The 20,474-nt window shown below is 48.6% G+C and overlaps 7 protein-coding genes across 7 annotated transcripts; 2 read left to right on the forward strand and 5 right to left on the reverse strand.

Moving 5' to 3' along the window:
* Positions 1-388: 388 nt before the first annotated feature.
* On the forward strand, positions 389-2,052 carry F4812DRAFT_464659 (uncharacterized protein). The gene is made up of 5 exons (XM_047938365.1): positions 389-1,158; positions 1,220-1,339; positions 1,396-1,538; positions 1,630-1,720; positions 1,783-2,052. The coding sequence occupies exons 1-5, from the start codon at positions 900-902 to the stop codon at positions 1,992-1,994; spliced, it is 825 nt and encodes a 274-aa protein (XP_047794857.1). The 5' UTR covers positions 389-899; the 3' UTR covers positions 1,995-2,052.
* A 192-nt stretch (positions 2,053-2,244) lies between these two features.
* F4812DRAFT_16779 (uncharacterized protein) lies at positions 2,245-3,700 on the reverse strand. Its single transcript, XM_047929895.1, has one exon. It carries the CDS (start codon positions 3,541-3,543, stop codon positions 2,416-2,418), a length of 1,128 nt encoding a protein of 375 aa, XP_047794858.1. The 5' UTR covers positions 3,544-3,700; the 3' UTR covers positions 2,245-2,415.
* A 751-nt stretch (positions 3,701-4,451) lies between these two features.
* Positions 4,452-6,052, forward strand: F4812DRAFT_16776 (uncharacterized protein). The gene has a single exon (XM_047929893.1). The coding sequence runs from the start codon at positions 5,014-5,016 to the stop codon at positions 5,674-5,676; it is 663 nt and encodes a 220-aa protein (XP_047794859.1). The 5' UTR covers positions 4,452-5,013; the 3' UTR covers positions 5,677-6,052.
* Positions 6,053-6,064: 12 nt separating this feature from the next.
* On the reverse strand, positions 6,065-8,912 carry F4812DRAFT_409336 (HET-domain-containing protein). Its single transcript, XM_047932434.1, has one exon. The coding sequence runs from the start codon at positions 8,787-8,789 to the stop codon at positions 6,348-6,350; it is 2,442 nt and encodes an 813-aa protein (XP_047794860.1). The 5' UTR covers positions 8,790-8,912; the 3' UTR covers positions 6,065-6,347.
* Positions 8,913-10,051: 1,139 nt separating this feature from the next.
* F4812DRAFT_16801 (uncharacterized protein) lies at positions 10,052-13,048 on the reverse strand. The gene is made up of 2 exons (XM_047929900.1): positions 12,449-13,048; positions 10,052-12,299 (listed from the first exon to the last, which is right to left on the reverse strand). Exons 1-2 carry the CDS (start codon positions 12,903-12,905, stop codon positions 10,207-10,209), a joined length of 2,550 nt encoding a protein of 849 aa, XP_047794861.1. The 5' UTR covers positions 12,906-13,048; the 3' UTR covers positions 10,052-10,206.
* Positions 13,049-14,098: 1,050 nt separating this feature from the next.
* On the reverse strand, positions 14,099-16,135 carry F4812DRAFT_16809 (uncharacterized protein). The gene is made up of 2 exons (XM_047929902.1): positions 14,912-16,135; positions 14,099-14,829 (listed from the first exon to the last, which is right to left on the reverse strand). Exons 1-2 carry the CDS (start codon positions 15,735-15,737, stop codon positions 14,273-14,275), a joined length of 1,383 nt encoding a protein of 460 aa, XP_047794862.1. The 5' UTR covers positions 15,738-16,135; the 3' UTR covers positions 14,099-14,272.
* Positions 16,136-16,485: 350 nt separating this feature from the next.
* F4812DRAFT_16840 (MFS general substrate transporter) lies at positions 16,486-19,571 on the reverse strand. Its single transcript, XM_047929908.1, has 16 exons — positions 19,049-19,571; positions 18,816-18,977; positions 18,623-18,730; positions 18,491-18,561; positions 18,308-18,418; positions 18,219-18,245; positions 18,116-18,158; positions 18,011-18,053; positions 17,869-17,959; positions 17,807-17,820; positions 17,175-17,757; positions 17,051-17,122; positions 16,946-16,992; positions 16,816-16,889; positions 16,615-16,745; positions 16,486-16,548 (listed from the first exon to the last, which is right to left on the reverse strand). Exons 1-16 carry the CDS (start codon positions 19,307-19,309, stop codon positions 16,524-16,526), a joined length of 1,863 nt encoding a protein of 620 aa, XP_047794863.1. The 5' UTR covers positions 19,310-19,571; the 3' UTR covers positions 16,486-16,523.
* Between the last annotated feature and the right edge of the window lie 903 nt (positions 19,572-20,474).

Consider the following 20,474-nt stretch of genomic DNA (forward strand, 5'->3'; position numbering starts at 1 on the left):
ATAAGCTTCTCACCTACATGAGTTACCAAATGGCGGGGGATTCTTGCGAGATTACTGCCTTATGCAGTGAGACGCAACCACCAAAGAATTGTTTCAGATGACGAAATCTATCGAGAACGAGGTAGCGCTCGCGCCGTGTTCCTGTTTGCGGAAAAGGGGCTGTGCGTTAGCCGACAAGGAATGCGTTTCTACATACCTTAGGTAGGTACCTAAGAGGTATGCAATCGCAAACCTATAAGAGATGCGCATTTTTTAATGCCGGCTTACAGCCGAACCCAGGCTTGTGCTTGTGTTGGTTATTAGATTTCATTACCAGATTTCTTCAACGCTAAACCTTACCTGACCTATTATACTTTTGGTACCAACCCATCCAACCAACCCGCGGCAACGGACGTAGTGTAGCATACGAACCATTGTTGATCTTGTATTGGTATACCGTATACTATGTGCGAATCGCTTTGCCGGACTTGCAAAGGTTCCTGAGAACTTCAAAGTCTAGAACCTCCTATGACAACTACAGGGAATAGCCTATTCGCGGTGAGAATGTCTTAATCTTTTTTGATAATGAAGGTGGTGAAGTTGCCGCAGAAGATAGGTAGCACGTGCTTGTGATCAACTACCTGTTCTCACGGCCGTGACTGCGAGAACGCGAAATGAGGGGCTCGTCTGACGTGGACAGATGTGAAAATTAGGAGAACGTGATGGAAAGGAATTGGAACGATCCGTAAGATTGTGTGATTTGAGTATGTTGGATAGTCTTTGGTTGCTGTGACCGTGAAGTCTCCAGGTTCTCTCTTATTGTCCTCTACCCAGCTAAGCACTAAAACGACACATCGCTTCTGCTGTATCTACCTAGCAATTTGATACCGTTGTGGATATTTGCATTACTATCGTTTATCATGTCTTTTTACGAGAAATTCAAGGCCGTTACTAGAGGTTGGACTATTACTTCCAACTATAGTCGTCTCAGCGAGGAGACGCTGCTATCTTCCCCGGACTGCGAGAAGCAAAATATCGAATCCATCCCACACAGTAAAAAGAGAAGCTTCCTAGGCGCAATATGGGCTGTGTTGTTCGTGATTTGGACAATTGCTGTTTTCTTAGTAGCATCGCGTTTTCATGGTCGCGCTGCGTGTATTCGCGAAACGACAACTTGGTGTGAGTTTAATAAGACATCTTCCTCGTTCTAGGTCAGCTAGCGATGCTGACTAGCTTGTAGCACCGGCAATTGATGTCGTCCGATATAAAGATGTTATCATTGAAGGTGACTTCCTGAAAAAATCACCGTACCGCGGTGCTGGAGAGAGTGTTGATAGAGCGTGGGATGAACTATGGATGGGTATTACTTGTTCCTCCGTCTATCTCAATAAACCCCCAAGTTCTGACGCATTGTAGTTGGCGGAGTACCTATTCGCATCGACGACAGCGAGCTGGCTATTCTAAACAAAAGCGCCGAACGGCCCTGGACCCGTATCCCGGAATCTCGAGGTGGAGGTATTGCGGGCTATCCCGAAGTCTTTCATCAGCTACACTGCCTGGTGAGTACCACCCGGAGTCCTTCCAAAACCAGAATATTTACTATTAAATCGAGCCTTGGTTTACTGTACTCACGCTCTATGTCATGAATAGAATATGCTTCGCATGGCGAGCTATCCTGAGCTCTACGCCACTCACAGTCTTTTCGCGGACCATCCGCCAGATACTACACGATCTCATATCGGTAAGAAGACATATGATGCGCTAAGTATATCATGTAAGAGCGTCTACTAATTCCAATCTCAGACCACTGCATTGAAATTATAAGGATGCAACTCCAATGTTCAGCAGAAATGACGCCTGTTCTAACGGAGGACATCCCAGGACGTAAGTTCCCGGCAGCGGACTTCAGAGTAACCCACAGGTGCAAGAACTTCGACGAGTTGTTCACATGGACGAAAGAAAATATTTTGCATGGCGCGGGGAACTGGGATATTCCAAGGTTTGGAGATCATTAGGTACCTCCTACGTAAAACATTAGGATACCTCTCAGAATAGATTGAAACTTCTATATGCTACTCGAGTATCAGCGTCTTCTCTATTGGATGAAAGACTTGGTTGTTGACCCAAGTGTGTGATGTGTGTGATATTGCCGTAGGTATGAATTAGTAGCGCCCCTGAAAAAAAAAGCAGAAGTGGGGGAAAGGGGTAAAACTTTTAGCATAGCATCATTGGTAATCTCTAATATGTGGTCTTTTAAAAACGAATGACAGGTATATTGTAGCTAATAGACTGTTCTACTTAAAATAACTCGTCAAGACGGTCATGTAGATCGTGGCAAAGGACATGGCTCTTGAATAAAAAATGTACAGCCAAACTTCACAGCATACAAGCTGCTAAGTACATAAAAAGGAGGGTGACATGTTCTACAGCTAAGATTCAATTGAAGCATACCTTAGTCTTCCAAATGAGCCTCGAATCATCCGACTCATCGATCCAATACCCGGTGTTCCTGGCCTTATTAGTCTTATGGCCTTCATGGCCGTGCATCGAAGAACCGTGCCCCGACAAGGGTAGAGAGTGCTGAGGTCCTTCGGGAAACGCCCACATGTCCAAGGCATCTAGGCAATGCTTCATGTGGCGGTAATCGATATCGCGCGGACACACGTGCGACTTGGACTCCCGAGCCGTCCAGTAGCGTCGCAACGCCACTACGCAGTGTGCCATGTGGAAGGTCTTGTCGACTGGGACCTGTATGATATCCGGGTCACTGAGGAATGCCGCTGAGAGGTATTTTCCCTCGAGACGGATGTTGTCGGCTTCGGGGTACCTCGTTTGGAACCAGTGCTGGTAGCGGAGCTCTTCGTCGGTCACAAAGTCCAGAGGGATCATGGCTTGGTCGTCGATTCGGAGGAACCATTCTTGATTTGGGTTGGGGTAGCGTTCCTCCCACTCGGATACGTTGTGGTGGTCAAATTGCAGTTGGTAACGTGGCCCTCGACTTCCGTCGATGTTGTAGCGCTCCCAGATGCCATCTTTATGGTGGCCAGAGATCGAGCGTAAAGCCAGGAAAGCAACGGCGCAGGCCACCAAGATGACCAGAACCGTAAGGAGGATGATTTGACAACTTCTTTTGCCCAGACACGATCTTATCCAGTCCGTGTCAACCCCAGGTAAACCAGGTGCTGATTGTTTCATGAACCGGAAGGTCTGCACATCCCGCACAGAAACTGCCCCATGGCTTGTAGTTTTAAGTATAGAAAGGACCATGCATTTGGCGGACGAGCCTTCGCTCATAAGCTTGGAATCTCCTAGTGAAAAGACGCAAACTCCGTATGTTTTCGACTTGGTGATAGTGTAGCGGCAGAATTCAATGGCGTCGGCGGCCTCCCATTCTGGATAAGGATATGATGTAGAGGTCAAGAATAAGATATAGGAACTTTTCCCAAAACGAACAACGAATCTCTCTTCTTCTCCGTCGCCATGGACCAAGTCTGATAGAAAGTTTGATCCAGTGCAGACGCGAGAGGTCGAGGAGTCGTCCACATGTACTTGAAAATTGTCCATTGGTAGTAGAGTCGTTATGGCGACTTGAAAGTTGAAACCGTGTTTGGATTGAATGAGTGAGGATAAGTTCCAAGGGAAGTTTTCCCACTTTTTCCTCTGTGATGTGAGAATATGCTCTATGGTCCCTAAGAGAACTCAGGAGGTGCCCAACCTGATCAAGTATACACCTATCCAACTTCCGCTCGCCTATCTACCTAGGTAGGTAGGTCGTCAGAAGAGAAAAAGGGTTATCGAGGGTCCTTGGATAGGCTCCGAGCATTCCCTTCCCTCGCTGAATCGTTCCATCAACTTGTTAACCCCGCTAGTTGACATACATGACGCGCATGGTCCAGTCCTGTCCTCCAACTCATTCCCCTCCTAGACCCCCTCCTAGACTTTGGTCGGGTGGCGGGTTCTCAACCTCTAGCATTGGAATAACCGCCATCTTACGAATGGCTCTTGATTTGACTAGCTTGATGCTATACCCAAGCAATTCGGGGTGGCCCGACAGTGTCGCGTCCTTGCATACCTACCTGGTACCAAGCTTTCCTGCAGCCCTCCTGCAGCCTTCCGCCTGGGCTAGCTTCCTCTGCATAGACCACACTAGTCCTCTCGGCTGTCTTACTGTTTGCATCGCGGTCATCCAGGTTAAGAGATAGGATATTGGCAAATGAGGTGTAAGTGGCTGAAGATGCCGTGATTGATGTAGCTCCGGTTACCTAAACTATACCTCCCAGGGACGAAAGGAGGATTGAAAGCTGCGGGGTATTGGTTGGCAGCCCAGATTCATGCGGCAGAAGCTTACAGGTAGGTACCTTGGTAAAAGAGCTGTAAATACCAAGTAGATTGGGTAGATTAGATACACAGAGTCAGCATGCATATGCGAATAAGCACCGTCATTGGAATAAGCTCATAATTATGTACATACCTGTCACCATCATGATGACCTGGAGAGACGGAGGCGTCTCACATGCGACGACGTGCGAAGAGCCGATGTAAGCGACGGCCGGGCTCATATTCTTGATTTGGTATCTTTTTACGACGACAAAAACAACAGGAGGTGTTGGGTTAATTGCGCTATGCAGCGTGAGAATGTCGTGTCAGTGCGATCTTCGGCAGAACTAACGAAGGGATCAAGTCAACGTAGTGTTTTGCGAATGGAACCTCCTGTAGCCCCTTTACTAGTGTTAGAGCGGAGAGTTTCGTAGGTGGCTAGAGTGAATGGTATGCGTGCAAGGCCAAATGATGGAATTGTTGAAAGCCAGAACGAGTAGGGACAATAGGTTGACCGGTTGATAGATCCAGCTAAATCATGGTATATAAAATGAGGTTTGTTCCTTTGGTGAAGTACTATAGATGGACAGAGGACATCCACTAGACCTCCACAGTTGCGAACTCTTAAGTCAAGCGCATCATTTTCACTAGAGAGCCTTTACGAAACAAACCCCTTTTCAAAAACCATTGTACTTACTCGTTCCTCATCAGCACAGAATGAAGTTCGATCAGATCACAACTCTTCTCATTACGTTGAGTGCTCATGTTTTTGCTTCTCCCGTGCCTAAACTCCAGGGTGAGGCATTAGAGCGAGCCCTGGCAAAGCTCAATGCTCCTGAGCCATGGGAAAAGCGTAGCCCCCAGCACGTCATCGATGGATATGAGGAGGTATCCCCTTCCTCCAGCAAGCGTAGCCCTCAACATGTCATTGACGGCTACGAGGAGGTAGCTCCCTCGTCGAACAAGCGTAGTCCGCAGCATGTTATCGATGGGTACGAGGAGGTCTCTTCTCCCTCTTCTGGCAAACGCAGCCCTCAACACGTTATAGATAGCTACGAAGAGGCATCCTCCTCCCCGTCCGAAAAACGCAGCCCTCAATATGTTAATGACGGATATGAGGAGATCACGTCGTCATCCGACAAGCGCAGTCCGCAGCACGTCATCGACGGCTACGAGGAGGTTTCCTCGCCCTCATCCAACAAGCGAAGCCCTCAACACGTCATCGATGGGTATGAAGAGGTTTCCTCTCCCTCATCCGAGAAGCGACACCCCCAGCATGTTATTGACGGCTACGAAGAGGCTTCCTCTTCTCCGTCTGAAAAACGCAGTCCCCAGCACGTTATCGACGGGTATGAGGAGGCCTCTCCGTCGTCTGAGTGAAGAAAGCGAAAAAAGCTTGGGCGCCGTCCGATAACAATCGAGACGTGCTGCTTCTTACTCTACGAGGAACCCTCCGTTACAGCTAGGTAACTTCCCCTGGTAGTCAATGTCTGATGAAACCAGCTAGGCTTGGAAAGCCAAAGTCTATCGCTACCTCTCGAGGTGCACACGATATCGCTCATTCTCTTGGTGCTGGAGTGGTGGATCTCACTTGTCGTCGTCGTTTGGCAGTAGTGGAATGTTTATCTGGCGTGGCCTTTGTTAGGGGCCAGTATACAGGTGTATCTAGTGGTAGTGCGATTCAGGTACATAATTTACACACTCGTTTGAATCCTGAATGTGCTCCTCAATGTGCACTATAACCTAAATGTGAGACTTAAGTAAATCAGCATACATTCCACTGTGTAATTTTAAGTTCACCTACCCCTTTTTCGTTTAGGTCTCTCCCAATACCAACTATCATATCAGGTATCGTAGACGTTCGGGATATCCAGAACCCCCCAAACACCAAACTCTCCATATTCATGAGGAGGTAGGTAGATCTCATGCCATACTCCTCGGAGCATTAGATATACAAGACAAGGTACCTACCTACCTCATAATGGTATCTCAACTATAATCAATAGTAATAAACCATCCAGACCTCAAACATCATCCTCTTAATCAATCAATCAACAAATCCAAATATCACCCACCTCATCCGTCCCCTCCTCAACCATCTCCTGTATCTCCCTCCCCGTCACCCAATGCACATACGCCTCCCCAATCACCTGAAACCTCCTATCTCCAAGCCCTTTCTTCTCCTTCTCCTCACCCTCCCTTCCAACCTCCCTCAAAAGCAGCGGCGCATCGCACCCCGCCACCACAGCGAGCACATCCCCCTCCCTAGCGGCGGCCGGAACCAGCCCGAAGTATCCCCTCTCCGTAACCACGAGCCTCCTCCACGCGAGCGCGCGCATCGCCTGCGTCAGCGCCTCGCGATGTGTCGCCGTCACCCGTAGGATCCGGGGCCTCGCCTGCGCCGACTCCTTGACCCGTCTGCCTATGTCCGCCGCCCGGCCCAGGTCTCGAACCAGCCCCTCCAGCGTCCACTCGTCGAACAGCCGCACCCCGCGGTTCCGCTGGTAGAAGTCCTTCAGCCCGAAGATGTTGTTGTCCACGCCGTTGATGCCCGTGCTCCATATCGTCTGGTGCATCACCGCCGAGGCTAAGGTGGGGTTATCGTCGTCATGGTCATGGTCATCATTGTGCTCACTATCGTCCATCTTCTTCTTCTTCTTCCTTTCCAAATCCCCCGTCAACGCCCGCGCCAGCGCCTCTTTTGTCACCACGCGATCGCCGTACGCGCTCTTCGGCGGCGCCGCCGCGCTGCGGGGATACGACGTATCAGACTCAGTCGCGTGGCAGGCGCTCAGGGACGCCAGGGTGTCGAACACAACCCCCTTAACGATCAGAACGTTATCGTGCGTTATGCGAGGCTTTTCCAAGGGTGTGATGAGACCGGAAAGAGATGTGGGGCGGGTACGGCCGAGGAACGGCTGCGCCGGGTTCCTTGGGCACGACCAGCAGATGACCCAGGAGGGCAAGCCGTGCTCGCAGCCGCGGTGCACGACGCGGTGGCCGCGGACGAATTTCGGCGAGCGCGGCCGCGAGAAGTGCGTGCTCTTGTAGTAGCGGGTGCCTATCGCGGGGACCGGGCTGTTCACGAGTCGGAGACCGTTTACGTTGCCGCTCGCGAGGAGGAGGGCCGAGAATAGGGTAAAAGTCTCGGACGCCGTGCGGTTGTAGTCCGGAATGAGCTTGATGGTATTTGCGATCTGGGGCAGACCGAGGATGCCGTAGACGCGGTCTCGCTCGTCGGTAGCGTTGGCTTCGCGGCTGAGGAGTAGGCAATCGTACACGCCATTGTGCGCTGCCGATATGTCGATATCGATGTACTTCAGTGCCGTTATCGCGACCGGCCGCTCCCATAGCTTCTCCGATATCCCGTATGTATCTTCTGCTACGAAATTCCACTTCTGATGGGCTTTGCTCGACCCTTTTGCGGCGAAGACTACATACTCGCCTAATGTATCGCCATCTGCCTTCATGACGCTTAAAGCTCTGAAGATGTCTTTTAACAGAATAGAGTTGTCGCCGCAAAGGACAGGTGAATTTCTGGACCCCAAGACAACTTCTTGGATGATCCAGAGCCTGCGCCAGTACGGCCTGGCAAGGAGATAGTATATAGCATTTAGCACGGCTTTCCGTATGCGTAAGCTCGTATGCGAATGCTTCCACTGCATAAACGGTATGCGAACGATATAAAATTCGACATGCTTGTACAGTTTATCCAGGACATCTTCCTCCTCCGCATGGAGACTTATATACCGGAGCGCCAAGGTAGCTAAGTCGCTACGATTCTCGTCAGGACCCAGCCATATCACGACGTGCCACGCGGCCTGGTATATGTCCTTCATTTTTGCGACCTGGGCAGATCGCTCATCCATGTCTTCTTGGTTTATGCATAGAGCATCGACCCAGACGAAGAAGCCTTGTTGTATGCGGCTGTGATGTCGTAATTCCCGCAGCGCTCCTTCGAGACTAGCTGTCACTGATATGGGTACACCGTCGACAATAATGTCGCGCCTGATGGATGGGTCACCCCAAACATAAGATAAGGCGACGAAATCGCCCCAGGTGTATCGCCAGGGCAAGCTAGCCTCTTCGTCCTGATTGGGGTCCCACGCTGGTACCGTACGATCACCGACCTTTGGTGCGCTTTCCCTGAGCCATTTGGGACCTTCAAAGTAAGGCACGACAGGTAGATTTGCGAACGGGGTCATGCGTTCCACCAAGCTCTTTTCAAAGAGCGGGTTAAATCCTGTCTGCTGCGATGTCTTGGAGTCGCTGTTATTGACAGTGATGTCCACGCTTACTGGCCAAATGCCATTGGATCCCTTCGTCGCACTCCCGGCATTGGTGACGAGATTGTCTTCTCCAAGCGCAACATGTACAATCTCACAGTGCACTGGTCCTTCTGCGTGAACGGGATCATCTGCTGGTGTAAGTAATCGAATGACACGAATGTCATGCTGGCCGAGCAACGATTTATACCGTAATTTCTGCTGCATTTTCCGGGCCGGTGAAAATTCGAATTAAAAAAATAAATTAAAGGAGAAAAACTAGAGGTTAACTTCAGCAACGTTCATTATCGCCATAGGTATACGAGTCCTCTAGGTATTTAAAGAAGACTCGTCAGCTTTCGCATAACTCAGTCGCGTTTCGTAACAAGGGCAGCATAAGGCTGGTATGGTTATAATCCTACTCTAGACCAAAAAGAGTTGGTCCCGATGCGCATCATACCCGGGCCACTTTAGCTATTTCTATTAATATTCCGGAGATATGTCCAAAAGTACGCTCTAACCAATTTACTCCAATCTTTATTATGAAGATCTTCCACACTGCTAGGCCATCAGACCATCTATTACCGTATGCACTACCGTATGCATATCCGAGAACGAGAGAGTGCATCGTTCCGGGGTTTTTGCATGTAGCATTGAGCTGGTCGAATTATTGATACATACGTTGAGACGAGTACCACCTTGTAGCTTACCTGTGCAGGGGCAGCAGGGCCGCCAGAGAGTAGGCCCAGACAGTGAAAATCAAGCAGGAACAGACACTTAGATATCGAGGTAGAAGGGCTATAGCTTCACTGGAAGCGAACTTACCTCTGTGGAGTTGATTCCGTAAATATGTCCGCCTATGTTAGGTACCTACCTAGAAGCCTCAGGCAAGGTATACAGCGGATGCAATTTGACTTTTAACAAGAACATAAGACTAAACATATGAAGGAAATCACTGGATTTCCCAAACGCTCACGATAGAAACAGAAAAGAATTATGGAAATGGAGGTGAATTCAAAAGAGTGATGGTCTCCTAAGGCCGAGTCGATGCTCAAGGCAGAAACTAATCCAAAACATGGAAAAGAAAAACCCCAAAATACCCAAAAACAAAAGCCCAAAAGCCCAAACGCCAAAAACGCCAAAAACGCCAAAACCAAAACCCAATATGGGAAAGCAAAATTTCCCCCTAACACAACCGCAGAATACCCAGGTACTCGTACTCCCCGCAGTTTTGCAGTCCCTAGAAATGAACGACTTGTAGGCGAGGAGGATAAGAGTCGAAATGACCGTGACAGGAACGAAAGAAAGTGTATGAGATGTAGCGATGAAGAATGAAAAGGGAAGAAGGATGGGAAGGGAGAGAAAGGGAAAAGGGGGGTGATGACTAAGGTAAAGAGGCAAGCGGGCAAGTGGGTGGAGTGATGGGAAAAAGAGGACGCAAATGAGCGAATCTATCTACAGGAAATGTGCAGCAATCTATGACGGCACATAAGAAAGAAAGGATATCCAAAACCTGAATACATGGGCACTGCAAAACCGCGTCGCCAGATACCATCCGACCGAACACCCGACCAAATCCAAAAGCTATGCAAAATCAGGAATATTCAAGGAAATAACCAAGGAAACAAGCTAACATACCGAGAGACTATGTTGTAAAAGAAATCCAAGCATAAGCGAGGCCCGCACCGACAGCCGCCGCGGCGACACCAACACAAGCGAGGAACTTCCAGCCGAATCCAGGTCCTTCCGATCGTACTTCCGAAGGCCTTGGCCGTTCCAAGGCAAAATTCGATGGGATCTGACGCTTAGAGTAGAAGTGCTGAGGGGGAGACGGGGCAGAAGTAGAACCCGAACGTGAACCAGAACGCGAGCCCGAACGAGAGCCCAGAGAAGAAGCAGTACGAGAAGCAGGTGCAGGTGCCGAAACCGGAGCCACATTAGACGATGCGCGAAGTTCTTGCATAATCCGCTGGATGTTAGAGGCGTACTGGTTGGCGACGTCTGAGTTGTAAGAGCCATAGGAGCCCGAATGATCGTCTGGGCTCTCGGAAGACTCGTCGCAACTAGGTGAAACAACAGGAGATTCACGAACGAGAGATTCGGGAACAGGAGATTCGGGAACAGGAGATTCGGGAACAGGAGATTCGGGAACAGGAGATTCGGGAACAGGAGATTCGGGAACAGGAGATTCAGGAACGGGTAGAGAGGTAGATTCAGCAGCTCGTGGTCCACGAAGATCCCGCAAGATCTGGTGAATGTTGCTAGCGTACTGTTCCGCAACATCGGTGTTGTATGAGCCGAAGGAATCTGAGTCGGCGTCCGGAATCCCGAAGACATCATCTTCGGCGAGTGGAGCAGCGATTATTTCCAAAGTCGGTTCGGCAGCAGGAGATGGTGTTCGGACTGAAGGTGGAGATGGAGACGGAGCTGCGGCTGGAGCAGCAGTAGATGAGACCCGAAGATCTTGCATAATTTGCCGAATGTTAGACGCGTACTGGTTGGCGACGTCGGAATTGTAAGAGGCAAAAGAACCCGAGTTTGAATGAACGGAAGGGTCTTCGAAAGAGCTCTCGTGGGCATATTTCGCCTTTGCCCTCGCCACCATCTCCATCAACTCTTTCTCCTCCTGTTCTTCTCTCTCTCTCTTCTCCCATCGTTCCCTCTTTTCCTGCTCTAGTCGATCAATTTCTTCCTGCTCTCGTCGTTCAATCTCTTCCTGTTCTCGTCGTTCAATTTCTTCTTGTTCCTCCCTCTCCTTTCTCTCCTGTTGCTCCCTCTCTTCTTCTTTCTCGGCTTCCCATCGTTGACGATCGCTATCACTATCGACGTAAAGTTGAAGAAGAGAAGATAAGCCGGATGAATGTGTAGGCTCCGAGGGCAGCCTACGGGAAGGTTCTGAAGGTGCTGAAGGTGCTGAAGGTTCCGAGGAATCCATAGGAATGTACACATCCGAAATCGACCCTGAAGGAGGGGACATGGGCGGTAAGTTGCGTTTCTTTTCTTCCCATATCTGGCGTTCCTCCTCGCCTTCAATAAACATCCGGACTACATGTGGAGGCCAAGGACGGCTGTTCACGTCTACCCAAGTAGAGAATTCCGATAAGGACGACGACGTAGACTGGTTTTGGCGAGCGTATTGTAAACCAGGGCGGTTGGAACGAGTGGATGCTTCCGAGAGAAATGATGATGCAGTATTGACTTCTTCGTATCGAACACTGTCAGCTGTAACACTGATTTCGGGCATCTGCCCCAATATCTCCTTTTCTGCCTGCATCAATTCCTCCATCTTCTTCCTGATATGTGGTGGAAGGGCAGCGAGCGGATTGTAAATTGGCCAATCGGTGGTCTGGTATGAGGCATCTTCGATCTCCCGGGATGGAGAATCCCACTCAGACCAAGACCAATTGTATCGGTCAATCTCAGGCTTGAACATTCGTGGCGACCAGTGCAGCGGCTTATCGTTCAGATCTGGGTTTTTGAAAGGTGCGCGAGCCAAGGGCGAACTCTCAATGCTCTGCTTCGGCTTTGCCTCAACAATGATGCGTTTAGGCGTTATCGTTTGGTCAACAGGCGGAGCAGCAACAGGCACTTTTGCCCTTCTTTCCCGTCTTTTCTGCATGTCTTGATTCGAAAATTTGGCCGCTTCCCGCTTTTCCATGTCCTGCTTGGCAAGTTCTGCTCTTCGTTTCGGACACTTTGGAATACGGACAACGCGCATGCCATTCTTCATCCGAGATGCTATACGCGTGGACAAATCAGCGTGGAAATGGAAAGGGGCAAGAGACACAGGAACAATTTAGGGAAGTCGACTAGTAGAGTGCAGTGAGGTAGGGGAAAGAGCTCGACGATAACTAGAAAAGTTGAAGAAGTAACAATGAGATACTTACGCGTAACTGTATGGCCACACCACTTTGCTGGGAGAAGCATCTTTACTCTGTCACATTCGGGGCACAGCGATTTAGATTTGGGAGGAGAGTTAATTCCAAGGCGGGCTCCCCGTCTCTGATGACGGGTACGCATGGAAACTAGAAATTCGGAAAGGGGAGAGAGTGGTGTTTTAGAGGTAGGGGAGGAGAAAGGTGAGACGATGGGAGAAGGGGGAACAGGCGTAGCGGGAAAGGGAGCAAGAGGGGAGAAAGGAGAACGAATGGGAGTAAAAATGGGAGTGCGGATAGGGGTTGGATTGTAAGGTATGGTAGGGCTACCAGGAGTCATTGGTGACCATGAAAAGTGAGGAAGAGGAGAAGGTGTTGAGGTAATGGGAGGATGGGGGAGGTTCATGCGGGACCTAGTTAACCCACGACTGAGAACAGCCGGCACTTTGGTAGGAGTGAATGGAGGCATTGCAAAGGTAGTATGGTACGTATGAGAGATGTAAAGTGGTAGTATTGTAGTGTCAGTATTGTGTGTAGAGAGTTGTACGGAAGGTCAAGAGCGAAGTGAAGTGAAGGGAAGGGAAGTTGTTGATGGAAAGAGAGAATAAACTATAGAACGCGCCGAGAAACGCGCTTTTATAGGTACTCTCGCGGTAAGTATAAACTTTAATATATCCTAATAAGAGAGAATTCTCAGCTAATCCCCTAATACTAGCATAACCAGGAGTAGCCTACACTGCTTTGATATAAATCTGCTAGGGTCCTATACGGATATAATAGATATTATTCCCCCATATATGCATACTCATATATGCGAGTTTGACGAGGAGAATAGCGTAAGTCATCGAATACAGGTGCATTTGAAGAGATTATAAATAATTAAATAAAGTATAACGTAGCGGCATGTCGTTTAAGTAGCCTTGATAGGTTACAGGATGTACGCAGCATTAGCTGTGGTGTGGTTGATGAAAAGGTCATCCGGGTGGTGCTGGGGGATGCTCGACTCAACAATTATAGATGGATTTCTTCGGAAGTCAAGTCCAAGGTAAGTATAATACGATGAGCTAGAGCCCTCTAATCGCTTCTCAATCTCATATACGATGATTATAAGAATGTAGCTGCTACGCCTTGATGACATCCACCAGTTACTTGACTACCTAAGGTACCCTCGCCGTGCCGGCAACAGCTTCCCAAGCTTATCGAATCGCCATTAACACACAACACCGATGGCCCTTTCTACTATCATACCGTACCTTACATGTATACATAATTCCCTCAATGCATAAGGGTAGAGTTCATTAAAAACTTTGAAGGAAAAATGTCAAGTTCATTTCCCTCCTCACCTATCTGCTACCCAATAAGCTTGTGTGTACAGTTTGTCACGAAGAATCACGACAAAAGCGCGTATACACATCCAACAAGACCTTCCAACCGTATTCGATAGAGGCCTCCAGAATGCCTTGGAATCCAACACGACGCGTCGATTAAATCCATTACGCTCGCGATGTATTACAGACGGAGACGGCAACTACACGATAGAGTGCCTACCTGGCATATGACTTGCCCATAGAAGATACGTACAAGATTGTAATTAGTAGTCCGGGGGGAAAAGATAGTTTATGGATTTGACAGGGCCGAAAACATGATAGAGATGCTGTGAAAAGAATCAGCGCGTTTGGTAGACTTATAATGTAGTGTCCTAAACTCGACGAAGACGACACAATACGAGGTAAGCAATCATCAGTCCTTGCCATTACCCATCTACAAGTAACCCCGTTCCTTTTGAAGCCATTATTAATATAATAATTTTTACCAAAGACATCGACCCGCCAACCCTCAATCGTCTAAGACTTGCACCGAATTATTCTCCAGCTGACGCCTCTCGAACCTGGCCTCCGCCGCCTGCCGCATAACGTCCTCCGAATTCAGCTTATCCGCCGCGGCCGTCGCCGTCTCCTTGATCAGAGTTCGAACCGCACTCATCAGCAACTTATACCATCCGTTGTGCGATTTGCAGCGCTTCTTCTCGCACATGCCGCGCGTGGCCGGGTCCCCTTGCAAATCGGGATCGAGAGGAGTGTCGAGCTTCCCCGCCTTGAAGGTCGCTTGGCCTTCGGGGGTCTCCAACCATTCGGCGAACTGATAGCGCACCGAGACGGTGTCGAGTCGCCAATCATAGCCACAGCTGTCCTTAGCGAACTTACCAGCTTCGATAGCAAGCTGTCGTCGATGGTTGGCCCAATCTATGAGCTGCATCATTTTCTTGTACTGCACGATCTCGTTACCTAGAGCAAGACGTTCGGCGGCAGAGTTTTTCAAGAAGGCTTGCTCCTCGTCACTAAGCACGCCTGGTTGAGTGGGGAGACCATTGGCCCAGAGCCCATCCACGTTGCCTAAATAGGAGGTCAGTAAATGAATACAGGTGAACACCTGAGTAAGGACAGGGGAAAAAGTCCTAGGTTACTTTCGACATACCAAAAGGTTGATCACCAAGTTTCCATCCACCCTTCTCGACAGTGCTAACAAGAAGACCAACGAAATCTTCTTGGGTGAGGACTTCAATAGCCTTTTCAGAGGCGGCCTTGGTTGGCAAAGTGCTGATTAAGGAGGACCACCAGAGGTCACAATGGTCGTTGCAACAAAAGGCGCTCCTATCCTTAGGATTCTTAGTGTATAAACGGGCTGCAGTCTTGCAGCCCGTCAAGGAGCAAGTCTTCTTGTACTTGGTGTAGTTGAGCTTGCCATCCGTACAGTTAGGACAGACGAAGCGCTCGACTAACTTTTCGCCAACCTCTTTATCGAGACTGACACATTCTCCGTGGAACCAGTCTTCACAAACATCACAACTTATCATCCATCTGTGATCATCTGGTCCACGGCAGATACAGTAAGGGCCGTTGTCAGTCTCATCGTCGGAGCTTCCAGCTTGGGTGTCATTCTTAGGTCCAGTTGATGAGGGGTCCTTTTTTGAGGATTTAGACTTTGGAACTCTGGTCTTCCTAGGCCCTTTTTTGGCGGCAGTGCCTTTCTTCTTCGATGCAGGCTTCATCTTGTTGGAGCCAACCTGGGATGAAGGAGGCGAAGAAGTTGGTTGGGTATCATCTGGATCTGATTTAAATTGAGGTGTGTTTGTTTGGCCCAGGCGATCAGGTGAATTTGTTGCCCGGCAATGCGCGTCACTGTTTCCATTGGGGACCTTGCCGCCAAAGCCGTTGCCGAGATGCGAAAGATAGGAATTAGTACCTTCCATCTCAACGTCTTCACTGGACATTGCATTTGCTGTCATGCGAGGATCCGCCATTAGGAAGAATATGACTGGTCAATTCCCGACCTGTAATAGGACAGACAGGAAAAAAAAAATTCAGAAAAAGAAAAAGGAAAATTATTAAGGAGGGAACTTGGACCACCGATAGAAAAGTGTAAATGATAATATAATGACACTTCCTTCCGGGATCTCACTCATCAAGACTAACACCCTCAAATTTTGATGAGGCCAGCATTTTCTTTCATGACAGAATTATTTTCTCTCTCAATTCAAAACGTGTTATAGACAAAGAGACAAACAGAAAACTAACAATCGCCAACTCTCAGAGAAGTTGTCTAATATCAGATTGAGTTGACAAGAAGGAGTGCTGCCACTTGTCAACACGGCGTTCAACAAGGGGGGAAACCATAGAACCTTATGATAGGCAAGGTTTTGAGTGAATGCAGACAACTAATTGGAGGTTGGTCTTGTACAATACCCTGGATGGGGCAGTGTGGCGTTTTAGGTCACTGTTATCGACCCCTCGATAATGATGCTATTCGCACGGTACGAAACTAGGCAGTAAGCCACAAACCTAACATATGTATGTACATAATAGTACATATCAGAAGCCACGCTGCCAAGAAATCAGGGGTAAGGTATCTTCAAGGCAACAAGTAAAAGGGTGCATAGTAAAATGCTGTATAGGTGCTATCACTTTGCCAGGTACTACAGTCTACGCTACGCTAATCGAAACGACATATTGAAGCAAACCAAAATCTCTTCCTCTTTCTCCTCGTCCCTTTTAACTCTTAATCGCCCTATATTAGGTAGGTGGACAGTTTAAGTCGCGAAGCGGAAATCAAGGCTATATCAAATGATGAGCTCAAACTATTTCAAGACCAAAGCAATAGCGAAAAGAAAAAAAACTTACCGCTTATTACCCATGTCGGTCGTCGTCTTTCTATAATGGTCCTGCTCTTCGGGGGTCATGGCATCCCACTTCTTCGCCTTGCAATTGTTCCTCCATCGATAGTAGAAGTACGTTCCCGGGTATTGTATTACCTATACACAGCTAAGTACTTCCTTGGAAAAGAGAGAATAGGTATGAGGGTTCACGGATATAATTACTTACACACATCCAGATGCAGATGACTAGCAAACCCTTGTTCGCTTTGAAGTATCGCGGCGAGTCGCTAGGTTGATAGACTGTGAAAAGTCAGCGCCGGTACTCTGTTTGTTTGTCATAAAATAGTTTGACTCACTGTTTGCGCCAATCATTCCGCTGACTTGAACCCACATATTATAGATTCTACACAGATTTAGTCATAACGAGCTATGGAAACTCAGACGGAGAGGAGTCTACTCACGCAGCAGAAACTGTTCTGTTCTGTACAGATCCTGCATTTCTACTTGTCCAAGCAACTTGTATAGGATGGGTACTAGATTAAGTCAGCTCTTGATTGCTTTCCCCCTTTTCGGCGCGGTACTTACTATGGGAACGACAACAACACCGTCGCGATCGCGAAGTATGCCCAAGGGCTAATCGGATCCGGCAGGGCTATCAAGGCCGCAAAGCAGGGCAACAGCCAAGCATCTTCCGCCATCGACACGAAACTCCTATTATTCACCAACTCGCTAACGGCGGTAATGACTAGCATGGTGATGCTAGAACAGATGATGTTCGGGATCGAAAGTAAGTTGGTCTGGATGACGTTGAACTTCAGGTCTCGCAAGGAAAGCGTTAGGTATTGGCCGACGGGATATTTCGGTATGCCGAACAACAGACCAAGGGCGTATAATGGCCACATGTCGTAGTCCTTCGAACTTTCCCATATCTGTTTGAGGGAGAGACCCTGTCGATTGTACATGCCTCCTTTCTGAGGGTCATCTCGGATAACTGGGGGTAGAGTTAGAGACGAGGTAGGTACATCTAGGTCCGTATGCTCCACCAACTCACCTGAATTGACAATAATTTTCTCTTCCTTCTCGGTGAAGTACCCCTTAGGATTCCACCAGCTCTTTGTCTTAGCTGGAGATTGAGGCATGAGGAAGAAGGAAGCAAGTCCGACCGAAACTACAATAGAGTTAGTACCGAGGGTGTCAGAAGTATTTGCCGTCCTTACAAGTAACACAGCCCCTAATAATGTTAGTTATACTCGCATAACCCACGAAGATAGGAACTTACTCAATGAGGAACAACCACCGCCAGCCCTCATACCCCAAGATGCCGCGCATAGATAGAAGACCAACAGCAGCGAATCCGACACCGATGTCGACTAGAAGAAAAGATCAGAAAGGTACTTCAAGTATCAGCTATAATTACCAACCTAATTGTGAAGACATCCAGTACCAAGCTAACCGGATGGGAAGCTAGAAAAAACGTAAGTTTGCTACTCCTCTATATACATACTACTCGGGGTGAAGTCACTTACCGATCTACCGGTATAGAAGTAACTGAGGTAAAGGATTGTATCCCTATCAACGAGTCAGCTACCTAAGCCTTTAAGCTTCACTACCTAATTAACAAGAACTTACGGAATAAATCCACCCTGGAACGTTGCACTAATCGACCTGTTAGCCAAAGCTTATAGCCACCAAAATAACGCCTTAATAACTCAACCTACATTAGGTATCTGGTGGCGAGGAAAGACGCTCTGCCCTGGAGGAAGAATTGCATGGCAGAAATGACGCTGAAAATGCATATCTGGATAGGAATCCATAGGTCGGGACCGATACTGGGTTAGATAGTCAGGGTTAGCTGAGCCTTCATCAGGGGACGTCTACTACCTAGTAGCCGTAGAACTAACCGCTTGGAAATCAGTTGAGACGGGAGCTCGGCAACTAAAAATCCAACTCGCGAAATTGTTTGGCCAGTATTCTATCCAAATATTATCAGCATCATCAGCGCTCGAGAAAGGGGGGCCGGCAGCGCAACTCACGTAGTCAGCACGAGTGAGGCCCAGGTCGTCGAGCATGTTGTCCGAGACGGCGTTGGAAATGTTGTTGCGGTCGATGTTCAGGGCAGCAAACATAATACACACCCAGACCTAGGCAGGTTAGGTAGGAAGTCAGTTAAGTTTTCTCGCCGCTTTCCACAATATGACCCCGAAAGGACTTTTATTTTCAACCTACCATAATCTTCCAATCGACCTTCCGTCGCACCGCCCTCTCTTCCCGCCACGTCCAGCGGAAACTAGGGTCGAAAGCAGACCAGTTCTCCCATTCGGGGTGGATGTAAAGCTTCTTGTACTCTTCCAAACTCTCGGAATCCCAGATACTAGGCTGCGTCGCGATCTTGGGTCGAGTTAGCTACCTCTAAGTTCGATTGCATCAAGGAAACAGCTTGAGGCCTCTGTACTACTAACCGCATCGAGGTCGTACGGTTCGGGCTTGGGACCTTTTCGAATTCGTAAGAACCGTAAGATAGCATCGCCGAGCGCCGACTCCATCCGTTCCGTCTCTCTAGTCGCCAATGCCACGGGAACCAGAGGCGGCAGGTCAACGGGGAGTTTGTCGTCGGGGTGGCCTTGGGATTTCACGCTATCAAGGTCGGACGTCGCCGCAGACCCGGCACTCAAAGGCACAGCAACAGCTGTTGCTGTTGCTGGTGGTTGTTGAGAAGGCATCTCGTCTCTCTCTACTCGAATTAGAAGGGTAGGTCGCTATCGCACGAATCACTTCTTACGAATAACAAATCGAGTATATATAGTAAGAGGGAGCCGCAAATCTAGCGGGACCTAACATGTGCTACGTAGGATGGGTACGCTGCATCATCTATCTATCTATATAGTCATTCATAAACCCACCCGCAGGACGCATCGGACAGGGGGTTCCAGATACCCGGGCAGAAGATCAAGGACCGAGACGCATTGCATTTGCTTAGCGGCCGTAGTGGAGGGCGTTATAAGAGATAGCGCTAAGGCGTGATGATCTCGAGGGAACTTCTGCACGCCTAAGACTTACCATTTCGGACGAATACGCGACAATACCCCGCTACGAGAAATGGCGACATCCCGAATTATCGATAAACCAGCTTTCTATGCTTTCTATGGCCCGAGGAGATCCAGAATGTAGTAAAATGGGGGGTGGAATTGGGGGTGAAATGGTGGTAGAATTCGATATATCATGTTCGCCAAGGGTGTTGGCGCAATATGGATACCAGCGCACGCCATTCTCCACCGTTGCTAACTGCGAATGTCGTGCTTTGTATTAAGCTTATTCTGTACCTTAGCCAAGATAATTTCTGGACTCGATTCGGAGAATTTTCTGTCCTCGGTTTCTTATATGTAAAACTTTCAAGGCGTGAATTGCAAGTTGAGTTGACTTAACCGAAAGTGTTCAAAGCGGTTTTGCCAACTCCGACAGCTAAGTATAACTCCAGGCATACCTGGAAACCCTTAAATACGCCTAGAATACCTAGGTACCTATCGCATTCCTTATTGTCAGGTGAATCTTTCTCACGCTTCGGGACTACCGAGCTTATGAGCGACGAACCTATATGGTACCAAGTAATTAGCCTTGCGTAGAGTGGCCAGATATCTTAGGAATATGTTTATATCTCGCCTTCGCCTTCTAGACGATTATGGAAGTGGCAATTGAGCCCAATCTAGACATTCGATAGGTATTGCTGTGGAGGGAAAATACTATGAGCCTACGATGTCGCTGTAACAAGAAAGGCCTGCTGGCTCTCACTGCGTGGCAAAGAACTAGAAACTCCAGTACCTACCTCCTACATCACTATATCATGTTCCAGGCTCATAATCAGGATGCCAAGCGGAGCTGCGAATCACG

Source organism: Daldinia caldariorum (genome assembly GCF_022478825.1).
Source record: "Daldinia caldariorum strain CBS 122874 unplaced genomic scaffold F4812scaffold_1, whole genome shotgun sequence".
NCBI classification, from domain to species: Eukaryota; Fungi; Ascomycota; class Sordariomycetes; order Xylariales; family Hypoxylaceae; genus Daldinia; species Daldinia caldariorum.

Bases quoted from the DNA above. Each gene is read 5' to 3' on its own strand.
- F4812DRAFT_464659 (XM_047938365.1), top strand. From the start codon at position 900: ATGTCTTTTTACGAGAAATTCAAGGCCGTTACTAGAGGTTGGACTATT. The intron at 1,340-1,395 runs GTATTACTTGTT...GACGCATTGTAG, and splicing joins GTGGGATGAACTATGGATGG to TTGGCGGAGTACCTATTCGC. The intron at 1,539-1,629 runs GTGAGTACCACC...TGTCATGAATAG, and splicing joins TTCATCAGCTACACTGCCTG to AATATGCTTCGCATGGCGAG.
- F4812DRAFT_16779 (XM_047929895.1), bottom strand. From the start codon at position 3,543: ATGGACAATTTTCAAGTACATGTGGACGACTCCTCGACCTCTCGCGTC.
- F4812DRAFT_16776 (XM_047929893.1), top strand. From the start codon at position 5,014: ATGAAGTTCGATCAGATCACAACTCTTCTCATTACGTTGAGTGCTCAT.
- F4812DRAFT_409336 (XM_047932434.1), bottom strand. From the start codon at position 8,789: ATGCAGCAGAAATTACGGTATAAATCGTTGCTCGGCCAGCATGACATT.
- F4812DRAFT_16801 (XM_047929900.1), bottom strand. From the start codon at position 12,905: ATGCCTCCATTCACTCCTACCAAAGTGCCGGCTGTTCTCAGTCGTGGG. The intron at 12,300-12,448 runs GTAAGTATCTCA...CCACGCGTATAG, and splicing joins GTGTGGCCATACAGTTACGC to CATCTCGGATGAAGAATGGC.
- F4812DRAFT_16809 (XM_047929902.1), bottom strand. From the start codon at position 15,737: ATGGCGGATCCTCGCATGACAGCAAATGCAATGTCCAGTGAAGACGTT. The intron at 14,830-14,911 runs GTATGTCGAAAG...CCTCCTATTTAG, and splicing joins ACTTGGTGATCAACCTTTTG to GCAACGTGGATGGGCTCTGG.
- F4812DRAFT_16840 (XM_047929908.1), bottom strand. From the start codon at position 19,309: ATGCCTTCTCAACAACCACCAGCAACAGCAACAGCTGTTGCTGTGCCT. The intron at 18,978-19,048 runs GTTAGTAGTACA...ACTCGACCCAAG, and splicing joins AACCGTACGACCTCGATGCG to ATCGCGACGCAGCCTAGTAT. The intron at 16,890-16,945 runs GTGAGTCAAACT...GACTTTTCACAG, and splicing joins CGGAATGATTGGCGCAAACA to TCTATCAACCTAGCGACTCG.